General features: G+C 49.9%; 1 protein-coding gene across 2 annotated transcripts in view; it reads left to right on the forward strand.

The window, feature by feature from the left end:
• Positions 1-14,981, forward strand: part of ROR2 (ROR family WNT receptor 2) — a 205,084-nt gene that overhangs the window by 145,114 nt on the left and 44,989 nt on the right. For both annotated transcript variants that reach the window (XM_004428320.2, XM_014785963.2), the window contains exon 2: positions 11,152-11,229. In XM_004428320.2, coding sequence (XP_004428377.1) covers positions 11,152-11,229 — 78 coding nt within the window. The remainder of the gene's footprint in view (positions 1-11,151; positions 11,230-14,981) is intronic.

A 14,981-nucleotide genomic window follows, 5' to 3' on the forward strand; every position in this document is an offset into this window, starting at 1 on the left:
CCATTCATCCTGTGGCTCTGGTTAATTCCTCGAGTTCTGGAATGGTTCGTTTTAGTTGTTCTGCCCATGTTTCGGTTGTTTTAGAGGAAGAGCAAGTTCGGCAAGATCCTCATGCCACCATTCTGCAAGTCGACTCTCCAGTGTGGCGCCTGTGCGCCTGGCTCCTGTCACTTAGCAGAGTGCGCCTGAGACCAACCCGCTGGAGGTAGGCATCCAAAAAGAGCAGTCAGCTCTCTTTGTGGTGGAGTCGCGCGTGGTGCAGTTTTCAAGTTTTGAAGGTTCTTTTTCAGTCGCTTGGGGTTGTAAAGATGTATATGCATGTTTGTCAGAGAGGTTGTGGAACGTGGGGCCTGGCGGAGCTCCTTGGGGCATTTCGAGGAATCTCAGGGCTGAGAGCAGTGGAGCAGGGTGGTGTTCACTGGCGGTTTGGAGGAGAAGAGGCTGGGCCTGCAGCAGGTCCCGAGGGAGCAGAGCTGTGACACCGGTGTCTGCCTCTGGGAAGAGGAGCTGGCAGGGTACAGCGAAGAGGCAGTAGTGCAGGGGGCCCCGTCCGCACCCAGAGCAGGTGTGAGCCCTGCCCCATCCTTCACACTGTGAGTTGAAACTTAGGGCTTCTCCTAAAACACGAGCCTGATGGTCCCCCGATACTGCAGGGTTTGTTTATTCCTCACATGGTCAGGGGGTGCCTTGTGCATGCTGGGCTTCCAGGTGCTGCACTCGACTGTCACCCAGAGCCTGCCATCAGGGACCACCTTCTTCTGACCTGAGACAGTCACGGTGCTCTGCACAGAAACACGTCAAGGGGCAGGGCACGTGGCGTGCGGGCCTGAGATGTTTTCAGTAAGGGTGAGGGGAGGGCCCTCCTGCGAGCTCACACTGGAGCAGAGGAAGTGAGGGGTGAGCTACAGGGAGGTCTGGGGAAGAGTTTTCCAGGCAGGGAGGAGAATAAATGGGAAGCCCAGAGGGAGAAGGGGCTGACATTGTTGCTGGGGGTGTGGAGGAGAGAGGAGCCGAGCCCAGGTCAGGAGGGTGTGTGCGGGTGCGTGGAGGGGCCGCACAAGGGGAGCTGGTTGCTCCTCTGAGGAGGTGGACGGTGCCAGAAGGTGTTGAGCACAGGAGCATTCATTCATTCATTCATTCATTCACAAACAAGCAGCTACTGCTCCGTGCTCCAGGTGCTGGGGATAGAGCAGTGGACAGACAGACAGAACCGCCTGCTCCCAGGAAGAGGAGGCAGGAAAATAAATGAACAGATGGTCTCCTGCGAATGTGAAGGGGAAAAGGGGCACGGGAAGTAGGTTAGGGGCAGGGTTGTGTGCCTTATGTGGAGGGAAGCGCTGGGCACATTGAGTAAGGTCAGGGCGGGCCTTGCTCTAGGAGGCAGCAGTAGGAGAGAGATTCAAATAGCAGGAACGTGGTAGGCTTTGTGTACGTATAGTATACATAAATGCCCGCATAGCTAGGCCATGCCAGCAACCTCTCAGAAACCTTTCTCCTGCCCCTTCCCGGCCTCGCCTCCAGAGGTACCCAGTCTTCCCACCTCCATCACCGCCGATGCCTCCAGAGGTACCCAGTCTTCCCACCTCCATCACCGCCGATGCCTCGGCCTCTTTGAACTTGGTGTAGGCGGGATCCTAAGTCTGGCTTCTTCCACTCAGCCTTACGCTTTTGAGATGCGCCCCTGCTGTCACAGGTGATGGTCTTTGAAGCCCCCTTTTAGAGATGCAGTGTGGCTGCTGCGTGGAGAGCAGACGGGGAGGGGAGGGTGGACCCAGGAGGCCTGTCTGGGGGCTGTCATGTGATGCAGCAGAGCCGGGAGCCGCTGGGACTGGGTGTGAGCAGGGAGGGGTGAGGAGCTTCCAATTCTGATGCACTCTGAAGACAGAGCAAACGGCACTTAATGGGTTGGATGTGGGATGTGGGAGGAGAAGGAGTTAGAGATAACTAGGATCTGTGGCCTTAGCCGTGAAAGGGTGGCGTCAGAATTTAGGAACATGGAGTGACTGCAGGGGAGCAGTCTGCGGAGGAGAGCTGGACGTGTGTTTAGACAAGTTGAGCGTGATGTGTCTACCAGAGGCACAAGTGGAGGGGTGAGCAGGTCTTCACATTCTGAGTCTGGCCTTTCCTGGAGAGGTCTGGCCCGGAAAGGTACCTTTGGGAGTTGTGGACATTTTGCTGTCATTTAAAGCCAGGTCATCAAGGGGATAAGTGTTGAAAGAGAGGTAAGCTTTTGCAGGCCCAGCTCTGGAGCACTCCAGCATTTAGAGGAACAGAGAGGAGGAGGCACTGGCAAGGGAGACCGAGGTAGGAGGAGATCCAGACGTGGAAAGTCAAGTGAAGAGAGTTGTGAGTTGTGCATAAAATGGGAAGCACTGTATAAATGTTGAACAACACCGTTACCAAAAATGGTTGGACAGACCGCAGAAGGCCAGGCTCCACATCCGACCCCAGCATTCCCTCCAGGCCTGCCATGCTGCTGAGTGGGAAGAATGGCAGTGTTTTTTTTTTCTTAATAACGGCTTTATTGAACTATAATTCACATACCATACAATTCACCTTTTTAGAAGGTACAATTCAATGGCTTTTAGTATTTCATGGATATGTGAGAATGGCAGTGTTATAAATATTAGGAGAAAAAGGAATGCCAGCCTGAGAGGAAGGGGCCTGGGAAGGTGCCGCAGCTGCTGCTGGAAACCCAGGGGCAATGAAGCTTGGAGGACAGCGGTCTCCCCAGGGGAGATGAAGCTTAGAGGACGGCGGTGTCCCCGGGGGAGATGAAGCTTAGAGGACTGCGGTGTCCCTGGTGGAGATGAGCTTAAGAGGACAGCAGTGTCCCGACTGATGTCTGTTCGAGGGCAGCCATGAGGGGACGTCTTCAGAACGAAGGAGCTAGGGTGCCCGAGTCACTAGCAAGTTGTTGGAGTTCCCCCAGGCTTGTGGGCAACCCCACTCCAGCACCTCTGGAGTTGGTGCAAATACCCTGTTTATTCCTTCTCAGTGAGGCTTTCTCTGGCTCTGTCGGTCTGCACTGTGCAGTTGCAAAAGTCAGTTTCAAATCAGCATTGATTATAAAGAAGCTTTGAGATAAATAACACTACCTGTTATGGGTTGAATGGTGTCCCCCCAAAATAGATCTACTGTAGTCCTAACCCCCAGGATCTCAGAATGTGACCTTATTTGGAGAGAGGGTCTTTACAGAGGTAGTTAAGATGGGGTCACATGGGTGGGCCCTACTCCAGTGTGACTGATGTCCTTATGAGAGGAGGAGATCAGGACACACGCACAGAGGGAAGGCCATGTGAAGACAGGAGAAGACAGCCGCCTGCAAGCCAAGGAGAGAGGCCTCAGAGGAAGTAGCCCTGCCCACATCTAGATCCTGGACTTCCGGCCTCCAGAATTGTGGTGAAGCCCCCCAGGTGGGAGCACTTTGTTCTGGCAGCCCTAGCAAATTCAACAGCAGCTCCCTTAAAAAAAATCAGTCGCTGTCTTTGATTACAACAGACATTTACCCCCGTATGTTCCCATGAACTCGAGGTAATGGCTGCCGACGAATCTTCTGCTTTCAAACATGCCAACCCGTCGACCCCTCTGGGGACGAGAGCAACCCCTGGCCACTTGGCCAGACAGAGGCCCCTGGGTGATGGAGGCTGCTGCAGACCTTCGGAACCCCTTCCTGTGGATCTCGCTCACTCCACCCTAAGATTTCTCCCGTCAACCCTGGGCTCCGAGGCTGCAGTGTGTGCGGCTGAGGCCTTTAAAAGTCTGCCTTAAGCAAATGGAAGGTAACTTCCGTCATCGCTGTGGGACAATACACAATACAGTTTCGTTCTTTTTCTAAGGGTTGTTTTTTTTTTTTAAAGGTATCTTTTCCCTGCTTGCCTGTAATTAAACGCCTTCTAGAGATTCAAGGTGAAAAAGCGATTCCTTGTGTGCTTGGGAATGACTGATACTCAACAGTCTTCTTCCGTGAAAGCAGATGGAAATGGGGAGTGAGCTCGGAGTCTGTACCCAGCATCTCTGTTTGTTCTTGATCTGCCTTTTGCTGCCGTTAACACGCAGGAACGTCAGTGAAAGCAGGCCCGGAGCTTGTGTCGCGGTGAAGGGGTGGCGGGCCCCGCCATCCCCGCCACATCTGTTGTGCATGGGGGCGCCCGGCCTCCGCGCCCTGCCCCGCTGCCAGGGGCTGTAGGTGTTGGGGAAGAGAGAAGGTCGATGAAAGGCCCTGATTCAGCCTCCTGAGTGGCCTCTCCCCCTCCTCAACTAAATACTCACTTGTCCCTGACAGTGGGGCCTTTGTTGGGGGCTCTGGGGCTGTCGTGACAGAAGGTAGGAAAAGCTTTGTGAAGGCAAGATTGGAGGGAGTCAGGGCTGTGTGTGGACTCACTGGGGCTTGATATTTTTGCTGTAGCAGTGGAATCAAACCAAAGGTTAAATCAGTGGGAGACACTAGTTACTCCATGTTCAGGCTGTTGGATTTCACTTTGTTTTTCCAGAGCAGAGTTCCGCCAGCCCTTTAAGGAATACAGAACCAGAGGCTAATACTTACTCAACTCAAGGTTAGAGAATGAAAATAAAAAATTACAAACTGTTAAGACTACTACCGAGTAGGTACTGGCAGCTCACCTTGAGGGCTGTGTGGTTTTCTAGCTGGCAATTATGACACATGGTGTAACGTTTTAATAAGCGCATTCCCAGAAACATTATCAAGTCTCTTTACTATTGACATACTTTCTCTGGCCCGGTTCCCAGACTAATGGACTCACCTTTTAGGATTTTATACTCTGCTCCTTTCCAGTTATTCAATTTTTTTCCTTAACTGCTGCATTTCCAGCGTCACGGATGTTTTTGATTTGACGTGTGTCTGAGCTAAGAGATTGTTCTAGAATGCACCGCCAACATTTCCAGTCACCTGTGGGTGTGCTGTCTGAGTTTTCACGCAGCACAGCTCATCGTAAATCTATACCTGCCTGTCCCGAGGCTCCTGGCTGCGCAAAGCCGCCCTTCCAGGCTGTGGTCTTTTCCTGTGCCTGACTGCTGTTCCTTCCCAGATCCTGGAAATGATACCTTTTCATAAGTACGACCAAATCCAAGAATGCCAAGCTTTGTTGAATAAAATACCCTCACTAATTAAAAGGAGACTGCTTTGAAGTTGTCCAAATATGCCAGAGACTGCATCTAATTAAATCCCAACAAGTGTACTAATTCAGATCAACAGGTAGAGATGAATGGATGAATAGTCTGAATCACAAAACATTTTTAAGAGACACACAAATAAAAAACAGAATAGCACCATGGACTCAAATCCAAGGCGTGGGTTGAACTTCATTAGTAAATTCTTGCTTAATAGTGTCTCTGCCCTTAATGAGAGAACTAGAATTTTAATACTAAAGGAAAAGCCCGCAAATCAGAACGGACCCATTCACTACTTTGCAGATAACAGATTTCTCTTATCTTATTGATGCCCTAAACCAAGATGTCACATTAGAGGCCTGTGTTGAGAGAAGGTCTGCAGAAGATTTTGTTTGACTGCTGCCCGGTTTCTAATCACTCAGAATTTGCACATTTCGGTGGGGCGTGCACCTCCAGCTGTTGGAGGCCCGTGTGAAACCCTGGCTACTTAACAAGCCCATCAGCATCAACAAGTAATCCTTTCATCTGGTCATTCTGCAGACACCAGTTGGTTCAGCCCTGAATATACGTGACATTGATAAGCGTGGCCAAGAATACGCCCTCAGTTCCAGGTTAGGAGCTGACATCACCATGCCATGACAATGAATGGAAGATTCAGCTCAAAACCCAACATTGTCCAAAGTGATTGAATTTCCGAGAATTCACTGGCATGCTGTTGAATCTTTCAATGACCCGTATTAAATCCCCTGAATCTGTGTCGTATTCTGTTCATGCGATTAGCACTCAGGCCTGGCTGGGGGGCTGTCTCCAATGATTACGTCATTAAGAATGTAGGGTGTTTGGGGCTGGCCCAGTGGCCGAGTGGTTCAAGTTCTGCAAGCACTGCTTCGGTGGCCCGGGTTCTCGGGTTCGGATCCCGGGCGTGTGCCTATATCACTCACCAGCCATGCTGTGGCGGCATCCCACATACAGGGTAGAGGAAGAGTGGCACAGATGTTAGCTCAGGGCTAATCTTCCTTAAGCAAAAAAAAAAAAAAAAAAAAAAAAAAAAAAAAAAAAAAAAAGGAGGGTGTTTGGATAAGATTATCCCTAAAGCTCTTCTTTACCTGTGAGACTTGGTTGGGGCCTTGAACAAGGTACTGGCATGTGTAATTGTTTTTCAATAAACTTTTTACTTTAGAATAGTCTTAGATTTGTGGAAAAGTTGCAAAGATAGTAGAGAGTTCCCATGTACCTCACATCGGTTTCCTCTGGTGTTAAATCTTACATTCATATGGTACATTTGTCACAGCAAATGTGCCAACATTGATCCATTATTCCTAGCTAAGATCCATACTGCTCACATCTCCTTACCCTTTACATAATGTCTTTTTCTCTTCCAGGGTCCCATCTGGGCTCCATGTTGTAGTTAATCTTTGCTATAGGTGTTAAAGTGCAATTGTGACATGGATCAAACTATACATCTAATGTATCAGTGCATTGCAAACAGTTGCACTTAAATTTTTGTTTCATGTTAAATGTTCTTTTTTCTTTAATCCTCAAAAAGTGAATGAGGAGCTAATTCATCACCACTACCCCATCAATGCTACCAAAGGTTTGAGTTTTCCAGTAGCTTTACCTGGTCTCCCTGAGTGTGTGTTTTTACCATGAAAATCACCCACATCCAGTAGGAAAAGTTAGATCATCATAAATTGGACACCCTTGATGGACACATGTGGCGTTAGTGCTAAGCATACCTTTTAATATTTTACAAAACAAAGGACATGTAATTTGCTCTGAGTAGAATCCTCGTTTTCAGAAGAAAACAATTAAGCCCGAGGAGCTTGAGGAGATGAGTCTCCTCTCAGAGTCTTTCCTCTCTCTAGGTCTTCCCCTGTATCCAGTCAGCCAGCTGAGGCTGAGGTACCAGCACCAGGTAAACCTAGGTGGGCCTTTGCATAAAGCAGCACTCGGGACGGCCATATGGGTGATGTTACTGGGCACACACCACCTCAGACCAGTTCCTGACTGAACTGGGCTGGCAGTAATTGTGAGGCAGGTCATGGGGTTAAGAATGTGGATGGAGGTCGTTTGGCCAGCCCTGGTGACGTGCAGAAGAACGTGCTAGTCAGGGAGAAAGCAGATGATATGAGTTCCCAATGCTGCGACCGTTATGGTGGCCCTAAACTCACCGTGATGAAACCCCCCCTTCATCCTCCATGTTGAGAGCCACGCCTTTCCCGCAGCAGGAGTGTGGACGTGTGCTGGTCTCTGCCAGTGAGCCTTTCAGCTCCTAAACCGGCACGTCTTGGGATCAGTCATCCTGGCTGCTCTAGCGTTTTCAGTAGTTGTCTCTCTTCCATCCTTTAGTCATCTCTGAGTCGCGAGTGCATCCTCCACATCCTGTTCCACTTGGGGAGCCAGGACCTCCCCACAGATTCTGGGCAATGGTCTGACATGCTGATGTAGCATCTAATGGCCTCTGTTAATCAGGAAGCACAGCGTGCTTCTATCTAGCCTTCTGACTTTTTTTTCTTTTTGCTACTACCAGGCATGAAATTTAAAAAATCTGATCATAAAATTGATGTTTATTCAAAAGGCTACATATTGTGTGATTCCATAAAATATCCAAAATGGATAAATCCACAGAGACAGAAAATAGATAGTGGTTACAGGGCCTTGGGAGAGGAGGGAATTGGGGGACTGCTAATGGGAACAAGGTTTCATTTGGGGGTGATGAAATATTCCAGAATTGCATGGTGGAGATGGTTGCACAACCTTGTGGATATGCTAAAAACCACTAGATTGTACACTTTAAAGTGGTGAATTTTATGGTAGGTGAATTATATCCATTAAAAAATTGATGCTTGTTCATTGTAGAGATATTTAAAAATAAAATAAAAGAAGAAATTTAAATTACCTGTGTAATTCCAGATAACTCATAGTGACATTTTGATGTGTGTGGCAGTTTTTGTTGTTTTGTTGTTTTTGTTTTGTGTTTATTTTTTTCCCTGAGTTTTGTTCTTCACCCTTGTCGGGGCCAGGAGAAGCCCTGCTGGAATCTGCTGCAACGCTGGACCTGTACTCACTCCCCAGGTTCATGTATGCCCCTGTTACATTGCTTATCAATTTTAGGAGGCACAGTGTCTTGAGTGAGGGCAGCCATTCTGTGCCTAAACTTTATGTGGTGTAGGAGAATGACACTTTTTAATTTCAGAATATAAATGGTGTCCTTATTTCTCAGGAAGCAACAGTACGGCCTAGTTTTATTGAAACTTAAGGTGTCAGTTCTAAGGATGGTGGCGATGGGACATCCTGAATTCATTTACGTATTTGACTGGCAGAGGAAATGCGCTGGGCCTTAGCCTTTGGATGCTCACACCTCCATGTCCCAATGCTTGGGGGGCTCTGGTATCAGCCTAGTGGGCTACTTGAAATTTCACCCATTTTCTCAAATATGTAGGTGATACTCTTTTGCTGAAATACCCAGACCAGATTTTACGTAGGGTAATGCTTGAGGCTAAAAGAAACGAAAAATCAAATCCCCGTGTACGTACTGACTAGTGCAACATATTCAGAGAAAATCTCGGCATTTCTAATGTCAGTGGCGACTTTGCATGTCTGGGTGGGGGTGACATCTGCTTATGAGGCACAGAAACACTTGGATGACCTCTGGCTCTCCTCCCACAAGGAGTGTGCTTGCCCACGCCCCAACTCTGATGTCCGTGAAATTCCTATGCTGCTGACTTGAAGGCTGCCTTGGAAGAGCTGGGAATCTTTTCCGCAGTGGAATTGGACTAATGGCGCTTGTTTTTCTTCAGGGTGTATATTTATTTGACTGTTTCACACCATTTGTCAATTTCTAAGCAGTTAATAATTTTTATGCCTCTTTCAGATGTGTGTATATAGTACAAGTGTGTTTGATTTCCTGCGGTCTCTCTACATTTAAACAGTGCTGAGTGATGGTATGTGTAACATGCCAATTTAAAATTTCAAACCCATACTGAAGTCTTTAATTCTTTAGCAACAATCCATTGACTGCCTTGCACAGCTTGTGCTTATCTCTGTTCTGTAGCAGCCCCGGGTTCTGTCTAGGTTGCAATGCTAGGACCATTAGCCCTCCCTGGGGATACGGCACCTGCTGGCCTCCAGCTGTTTACATTCCACTGAGGAAGGTTAAAACATAGGCAACCACTAACTTGGGAGAATGATATGATTGCCGTAGGAGAGGTGTATGGCCTGGGGGGTGGTTTTAGAGAATGAAGATGTTACTTCTGAATGGTTGATCGGGAACATTTTATGAAAGATGGCACGGGAGCATGGCTTCTGATGGGTGGGCAAGTTTGGTCTAGAAGTGATAGAAAGAAGGAACCTTCCAAAACTAGATGTGAAAAGCCACGGGGCCATTCAGAAACAATCTTCCCTGTTGGCTGGTTGGGAGCTGGGGCTGACTGCTAAGGGTGCTATAGACCGGTGTGTCACCTTGAGCATCCTGTGCTTTAGGAACCGGCAGTATGGAGAGGATTACCTTAGAGACACCAGTGCCCGTATTGTTTTAGCTAAACAATTTGAAGAATCTTGCATGCCTGGTTCCGTCTGAAAATCACTCGTGCTCCACTTTTAGACCTCAGCTTTTCTGAGCAAGGCCTCCTCTTAAGAGGGGTCTGAAGTGTCCGGATGCTTTGTTCTTGTCTCTCGTCTGTCAACCAAGTGGGGTGACCCAATATTGTATTATAAACTGTCTTTGACTTTTTAAAAAATTGTGGTAACTACACATAACATAAAGTTACCATCTTAGCTAATTTTAATTGCACAGTTCAGTGGCATTAAGTACATTCACATCGTACAACCATCTCCACCATCCATCTTCAGAACTTTTTCATCTTCCCAAAATGGAACTCTGTACCCAGTAAGCAGTATCTGTCCATTCCTCCTCCTCCCTACCTGCTGGCACCCACCATTCTGCTTTCTGTCTCTAGGAATTGGACTACTCTGGGTAGCTCAGATAAGTGGAATCATACGTGTTTGTCTTTCTGTGACGGGCTCATTTCACTTAGCATAATGTCCTCAAGGTCCATCCATGATGCTGCATGCATCAGGATTCTCTTCCTTTCTAAGCTGCATCATATTCCATTGTGCGTGTGTGTGTCCCACTCTTTGACAGGCTTTGATGCCATAAACCCAGATCCATCCAGGAGATGTGTTGTCAGAGTCACCCCTGACTTCACCGTTTCTAACCCCGCCCCCACCAGTGGGACCCAGTCCAGGGCAAGGTCCCCAGTGAAAGTCTGAAAGTGAATGAGAAGGGGACTGGGTTGGGATATGGAGAAGGGTCTGAGGCCCAAACGGTTTCTAGGGCGTCAGTCACACCCACCTGTCCATCCCCAGGGATTTGGGGACAGGGGCCCGTGTCTTCATGCTGTATTCCAAGTTGAGTGTCCCGTCCTGAGCAGACCGGATCTGTTCTTGCCCTTGGTGTTATGAGTTTGGAGTGGCTTCTCCCGCTGGCACAGTCTCTGAGGGGTGGGGTTGCTTTGTTGTGAAGATGAGAACCATCTGTCCTCACAGGTATGGGTAGATCCATGCTTGGCCGTTGGCTGCCAGTGGATCTGGGGGCCAGGAGTGGAATGAGCTGCTTAGGAAATTCTCCAATTCTGAATTTATTCAGAATTATCAGGGCCCTGTATCTGGAGGACAGCCTGCTGACTCTGGCTACAGAAATGTTTTATTTTGCCAGCCAGTGTTTTAATTTCTCGCCCTCCCATTGAAGCGCAGGGCTTCAGTCACATTTCCTTCATCTGTTCGTGCTGCAAAGCATTTGCATTTTGCCACTCTTGGGATGAGCTTAAGAATCACTTATACTATTATATCAAATCTGATGCTACAAAAGCCCTCTAGAAGTTACCATAATGCCTTATCCCTCTAGGTTTTCTGTCAACAGTGGGCAGTTTTGCTAGAACACTATTGTGTTTGTGTGAGAAGCAAAGGAAGAGGCCCTGAAGTGCAATCTCATTAACTTGTGTGCTGTGCTCTCTTGCCCAGGGGAAGTGGAGGTTCCTGATCCGAATGACCCTTTGGGACAACTGGATGGACATGACAGCCCTATTCCAACTCTGAAAGGTAAACTGTGAAGTGTTCTTTGAATACAGGTGTTCGGAAGTGTTCTCAGAGTACCATGTAGAGAGGCTCATGGTTGGCTTGCCAGTTCTACTCAAGGCATGGCCAGAATTGATGGCCAGGGTGCCCTATGGTCTGGTGCTGCCCCATTGTGGGCGTGGTGTCATGCTGACCTCCATAGCTGTGTCTCTTGACACAGTTGTGAGAGTGTTGAGGGATGGTTGGCGCCAGTTGGAAGCCAGCGAGTGGGCAGGGGTAGGCAGATGGCCACCAGAGGAAGGAAGGGGCCTTGGGGGTGAGTGCTCCATGGGCCTGAGTGGAGCCTTGGGAGCTGGACTGCTGGCCTGGCCACTGAGTCTCCTGCTGGCAAGCAGCTGTCTTCTGGGCTTGTTCTCTTGATGTAATTGTCCAGAGTGGGTGGGCACCTCAGGCGGGCAGGTGGCCCCCTCCACAGGGTCACCAAGGAGCAGGTTCTTTGTCTTGTTGCTGCTTCAGCCTTTCCCAGAGGTCAGTTAGGGTCACTGCTCACTTGCGCACTTCATAGGCGTCTTCGGTCTGTAGAGTTGATAGAACACATTTCCTCAGATGCAGCCCAGTTACTTGAGAAAGTGGCTCTTTTCCTGCTTCATCCACTGTCCCCATATTGCCTTAGACTACTGCCTCACTCAGCTCGGGCTGCGTAACAAAACACCACAGACTGGGTGGCTCAATCAACAGGAATTTCTCACAGTCTTGGAGGCTGGAAGTCCAAGGTCAGGGGCCGTCATGGTTGGTTCTCGTGAGAGCTCTCTTCCTGGCTTGCACACGGCGCCTTCTCTCTGTGTCCTCACGTGGCGGAGAGAGAGATCTCCAATAAGGGCGCCAATACCATTCTGGGAACCCCACCGTTATGACCTCATCTAAACCTAACTACCTCCCAAAGGCCCCACCTCCAAATACTATCACATTGGGGGTTAAGGCTTCAACATGTGAATTTGCGGGGGCGGGGGCACAATTCACTGCATACCAATTATCTATTAAAACGGCTACTTTATTTCTACTTCCCCCCCCTTTTTTTTTTTTTAGCGTTATTCAAAGCCCAGAAATCCATAATAGTTTCTGGGCCCCCTGCACATGGTGGGTCCCCTCAGGAATGTGTTCACCTCACATGTCCAAGGCCAGGTCTCCTGGGGATTGAGCAGCGATGATCGAGTCTGCCTGTCTCAGCTCAGGTGGCTAGAACGTCTCTCTGTGTCCTGAAAGGGCTTCTTGGGGTCACCCAGGGTGCCGAGCTCCCTTCTCGCCTCAGAATGCCTCCCCGCTTGTGTGCTGTTTTCGTAGAGGTTGGTCGTTTAAATCGCTGGGTGGGACTCCACCTGCTGCTGGTGGTGCCCGGGGTGGAGGCTCCTTGGCCAGGATTCCTCTTCAGGATGTTACATGTAGTAACTACACCAGTTGGTTTCCTTGTATTGACCCCCTGGAAGTCCTTATCCGGTGGCTGTGACCTCGCACGATCCAGGCTGCCTTTGGGGGAGGGTCTCTATCAGCACAGGGATGTGGCCCCCCAGGAGCGAAGGCCTGTGCTCTGGACGCTTGTGTACGATGCTGGGCCTCGGGACACATTTCTTAGGAAGCAAGATAGTTTTTGAAGGTTAGATTCTGAAATCCTTTCTCAAAAGTCAGACTTAGCCAGTGGTCCAGACGGCCCACAGGTATTTACTGACTGCCCTGCTGTACCAGGCGCTGTGTGAGGCCCGGGCACGCGCTGCTGATCGAAACAGGTGTGGTCTCTGCCTCCGTGAGTTCACCGGACTGGGGAGTTGGCAGGTTATTGTAAAATTAGGAATTGTGGTGAGTAGCCCGATGGAAGAGATGAGGACGTGGTAAGCTGGAAGGAAAGGAAGGGCATCTTGGGTTGGGGACAGGCTGTTGCACTGAGATCTGAAGAGTGGACACTGGCCAAGAGGAGATGGGAGGGGTGTGTCCCGGGCCTTGGAGGAGCTGAGGGAAGGTGGTGGCTGTGGCCTGGGGTATGAGGTCAGAGAGGTCGGTGAGGCTCAGTACTGCGGCCATCACTCCATGTGGCTCTTTAAACTTAAATCAGTTAAAATTAAATAAAATTAAGAATCCAGTTCCTTGCTTCTCCTAGCTACATTTCAAGTGCTCAATGGCCATGTGTGGCTAGAGGCCACCGAGATGGGCAGCACAGATCTAGAATATTCCATCATCACAGAGAGTTCTGTCGCCAGTCCTGGTTAGAGCATGCACACCTCTTTAGAGGGCAGGAGAAAGTTCTCTATCGTCGTAAGTGCCGTCCTCTGCCGTGGAAGGGTTCGGCCTGGGACGTGGTGTAACCTGATGCGTTCTCTGTGAAGATCACCCTGGCACCTCTGGAGGATGATGGAGGGGAAGTGGAGGGGGCAGTTAGGAGGGAGGTGGGGCCGGGTGAAGAGCAGTGGACAAACCACAGTAACGGGCTAAACTCCAACCTGCAGTCATTCCGTAGACTCTAACATTCCCTTGGAAACCCTCCTTAGATGCAGCCGCCTCTGCCCAGGTAGGGAGTGCGGGCCTCCTGGAGGGCCTGGGCTGGGGGCCCGCAGGCCCGGGGTGGGGGGAAGCACCACCCCAGCTACCGCTGTCCTTGGAGCGAAGTGTTCGCAGACGCCCTCTGGGAGGCAGAGGCAGCTGCAGGACTCGTGGTCCACTTAGGTGGAAGACGCATTTGCTGACCGAAATGACCATGAGCTGAACGTTCATAGAGATTTTTATTCCCATCTAGTCAGCTGCTCCAGACGTTGGTGAGTCCGAGTCTGCCTTAGGTGGGATTCTGGGACCTCCTTTTTGGTGTTCAAGCAACTTCTCAAGCCCAGAACAGGACCCTCTGCTTAGTTGACATTCAGTTTAATGATTGTGTTAACACCATGCGTGCTTCAATGCGTGTGCAGTGCTGAGGGGAGTTTCAGTGAGGGGTTGGAAGCTTGCCTTAGACCTCTCCAGGGCACGGAAGCACCAATTACAGGAGTTAACCAGTCAGGTGGCTGGGGGTGTGTGTGCATATGTGCATGCAGGTGTCTGCGTGTCTGTGCGTCTGTATGTGTGCATGCATGCTTGTAAAAGGGCAGTACCAAAGGAAACAGAGAACCACAGCCATCTGGGCCCGTTTTCCCCGTGGTGGCAGCCAGGGTAGTGGAGCGTGGTGAGTGCAGCTGTCTGAGCTTGGCTTGGCCAGAGGACAGACCCGGATTGGATGGCAGCTGTGCTGTCCTGTTGGGGCCAGGGCACCGCTCTCAACCCAGGGTCACCCCCAGCCATTTGGGGGATAGAAGGGCTCAGCGCACAGCAGTCACCCAGAAAGCAGTGGCTGGATGCTGATCCCGTTGGTTATCATCACAATTATGATTGTCAGCGTGTCCATCAATTTCTGGTGTCGAGACCTCAGCCGCCCCTTAGGGACAGGATCCTAGTGAATGGCACCTGGGAGTCTCGGGGAGACCCAGGGGCCCCAGTCTTGCCCTTGCAGCCCAATTCTCTGGTCCTGTAGATGATTTTACTTCCTTTTGGGTTATGCTGTTGCACAGAAGGGGACTCACTCCCCCCTCCTTTGCTGTCCCCAGCCTCCTCCCCATAGCCTCAGGGACAGAAGGAACTGGCCTGGCACTGCAGACTTGATAGTCCAGGCGCTTGTCTGTTTAAGGAGATTCAAGGGCTGTCACTGCTCAGCCCACTTTGGCTTAAATCATATATAAAAAGTAATAATAGCTGAATGGGCTGAA

The sequence above is a fragment of the Ceratotherium simum genome, chromosome 20 (assembly GCF_057802395.1).
Source record: "Ceratotherium simum simum isolate JZ-2026a chromosome 20, ASM5780239v1, whole genome shotgun sequence".
NCBI lineage: Eukaryota > Metazoa > Chordata > Mammalia > Perissodactyla > Rhinocerotidae > Ceratotherium > Ceratotherium simum.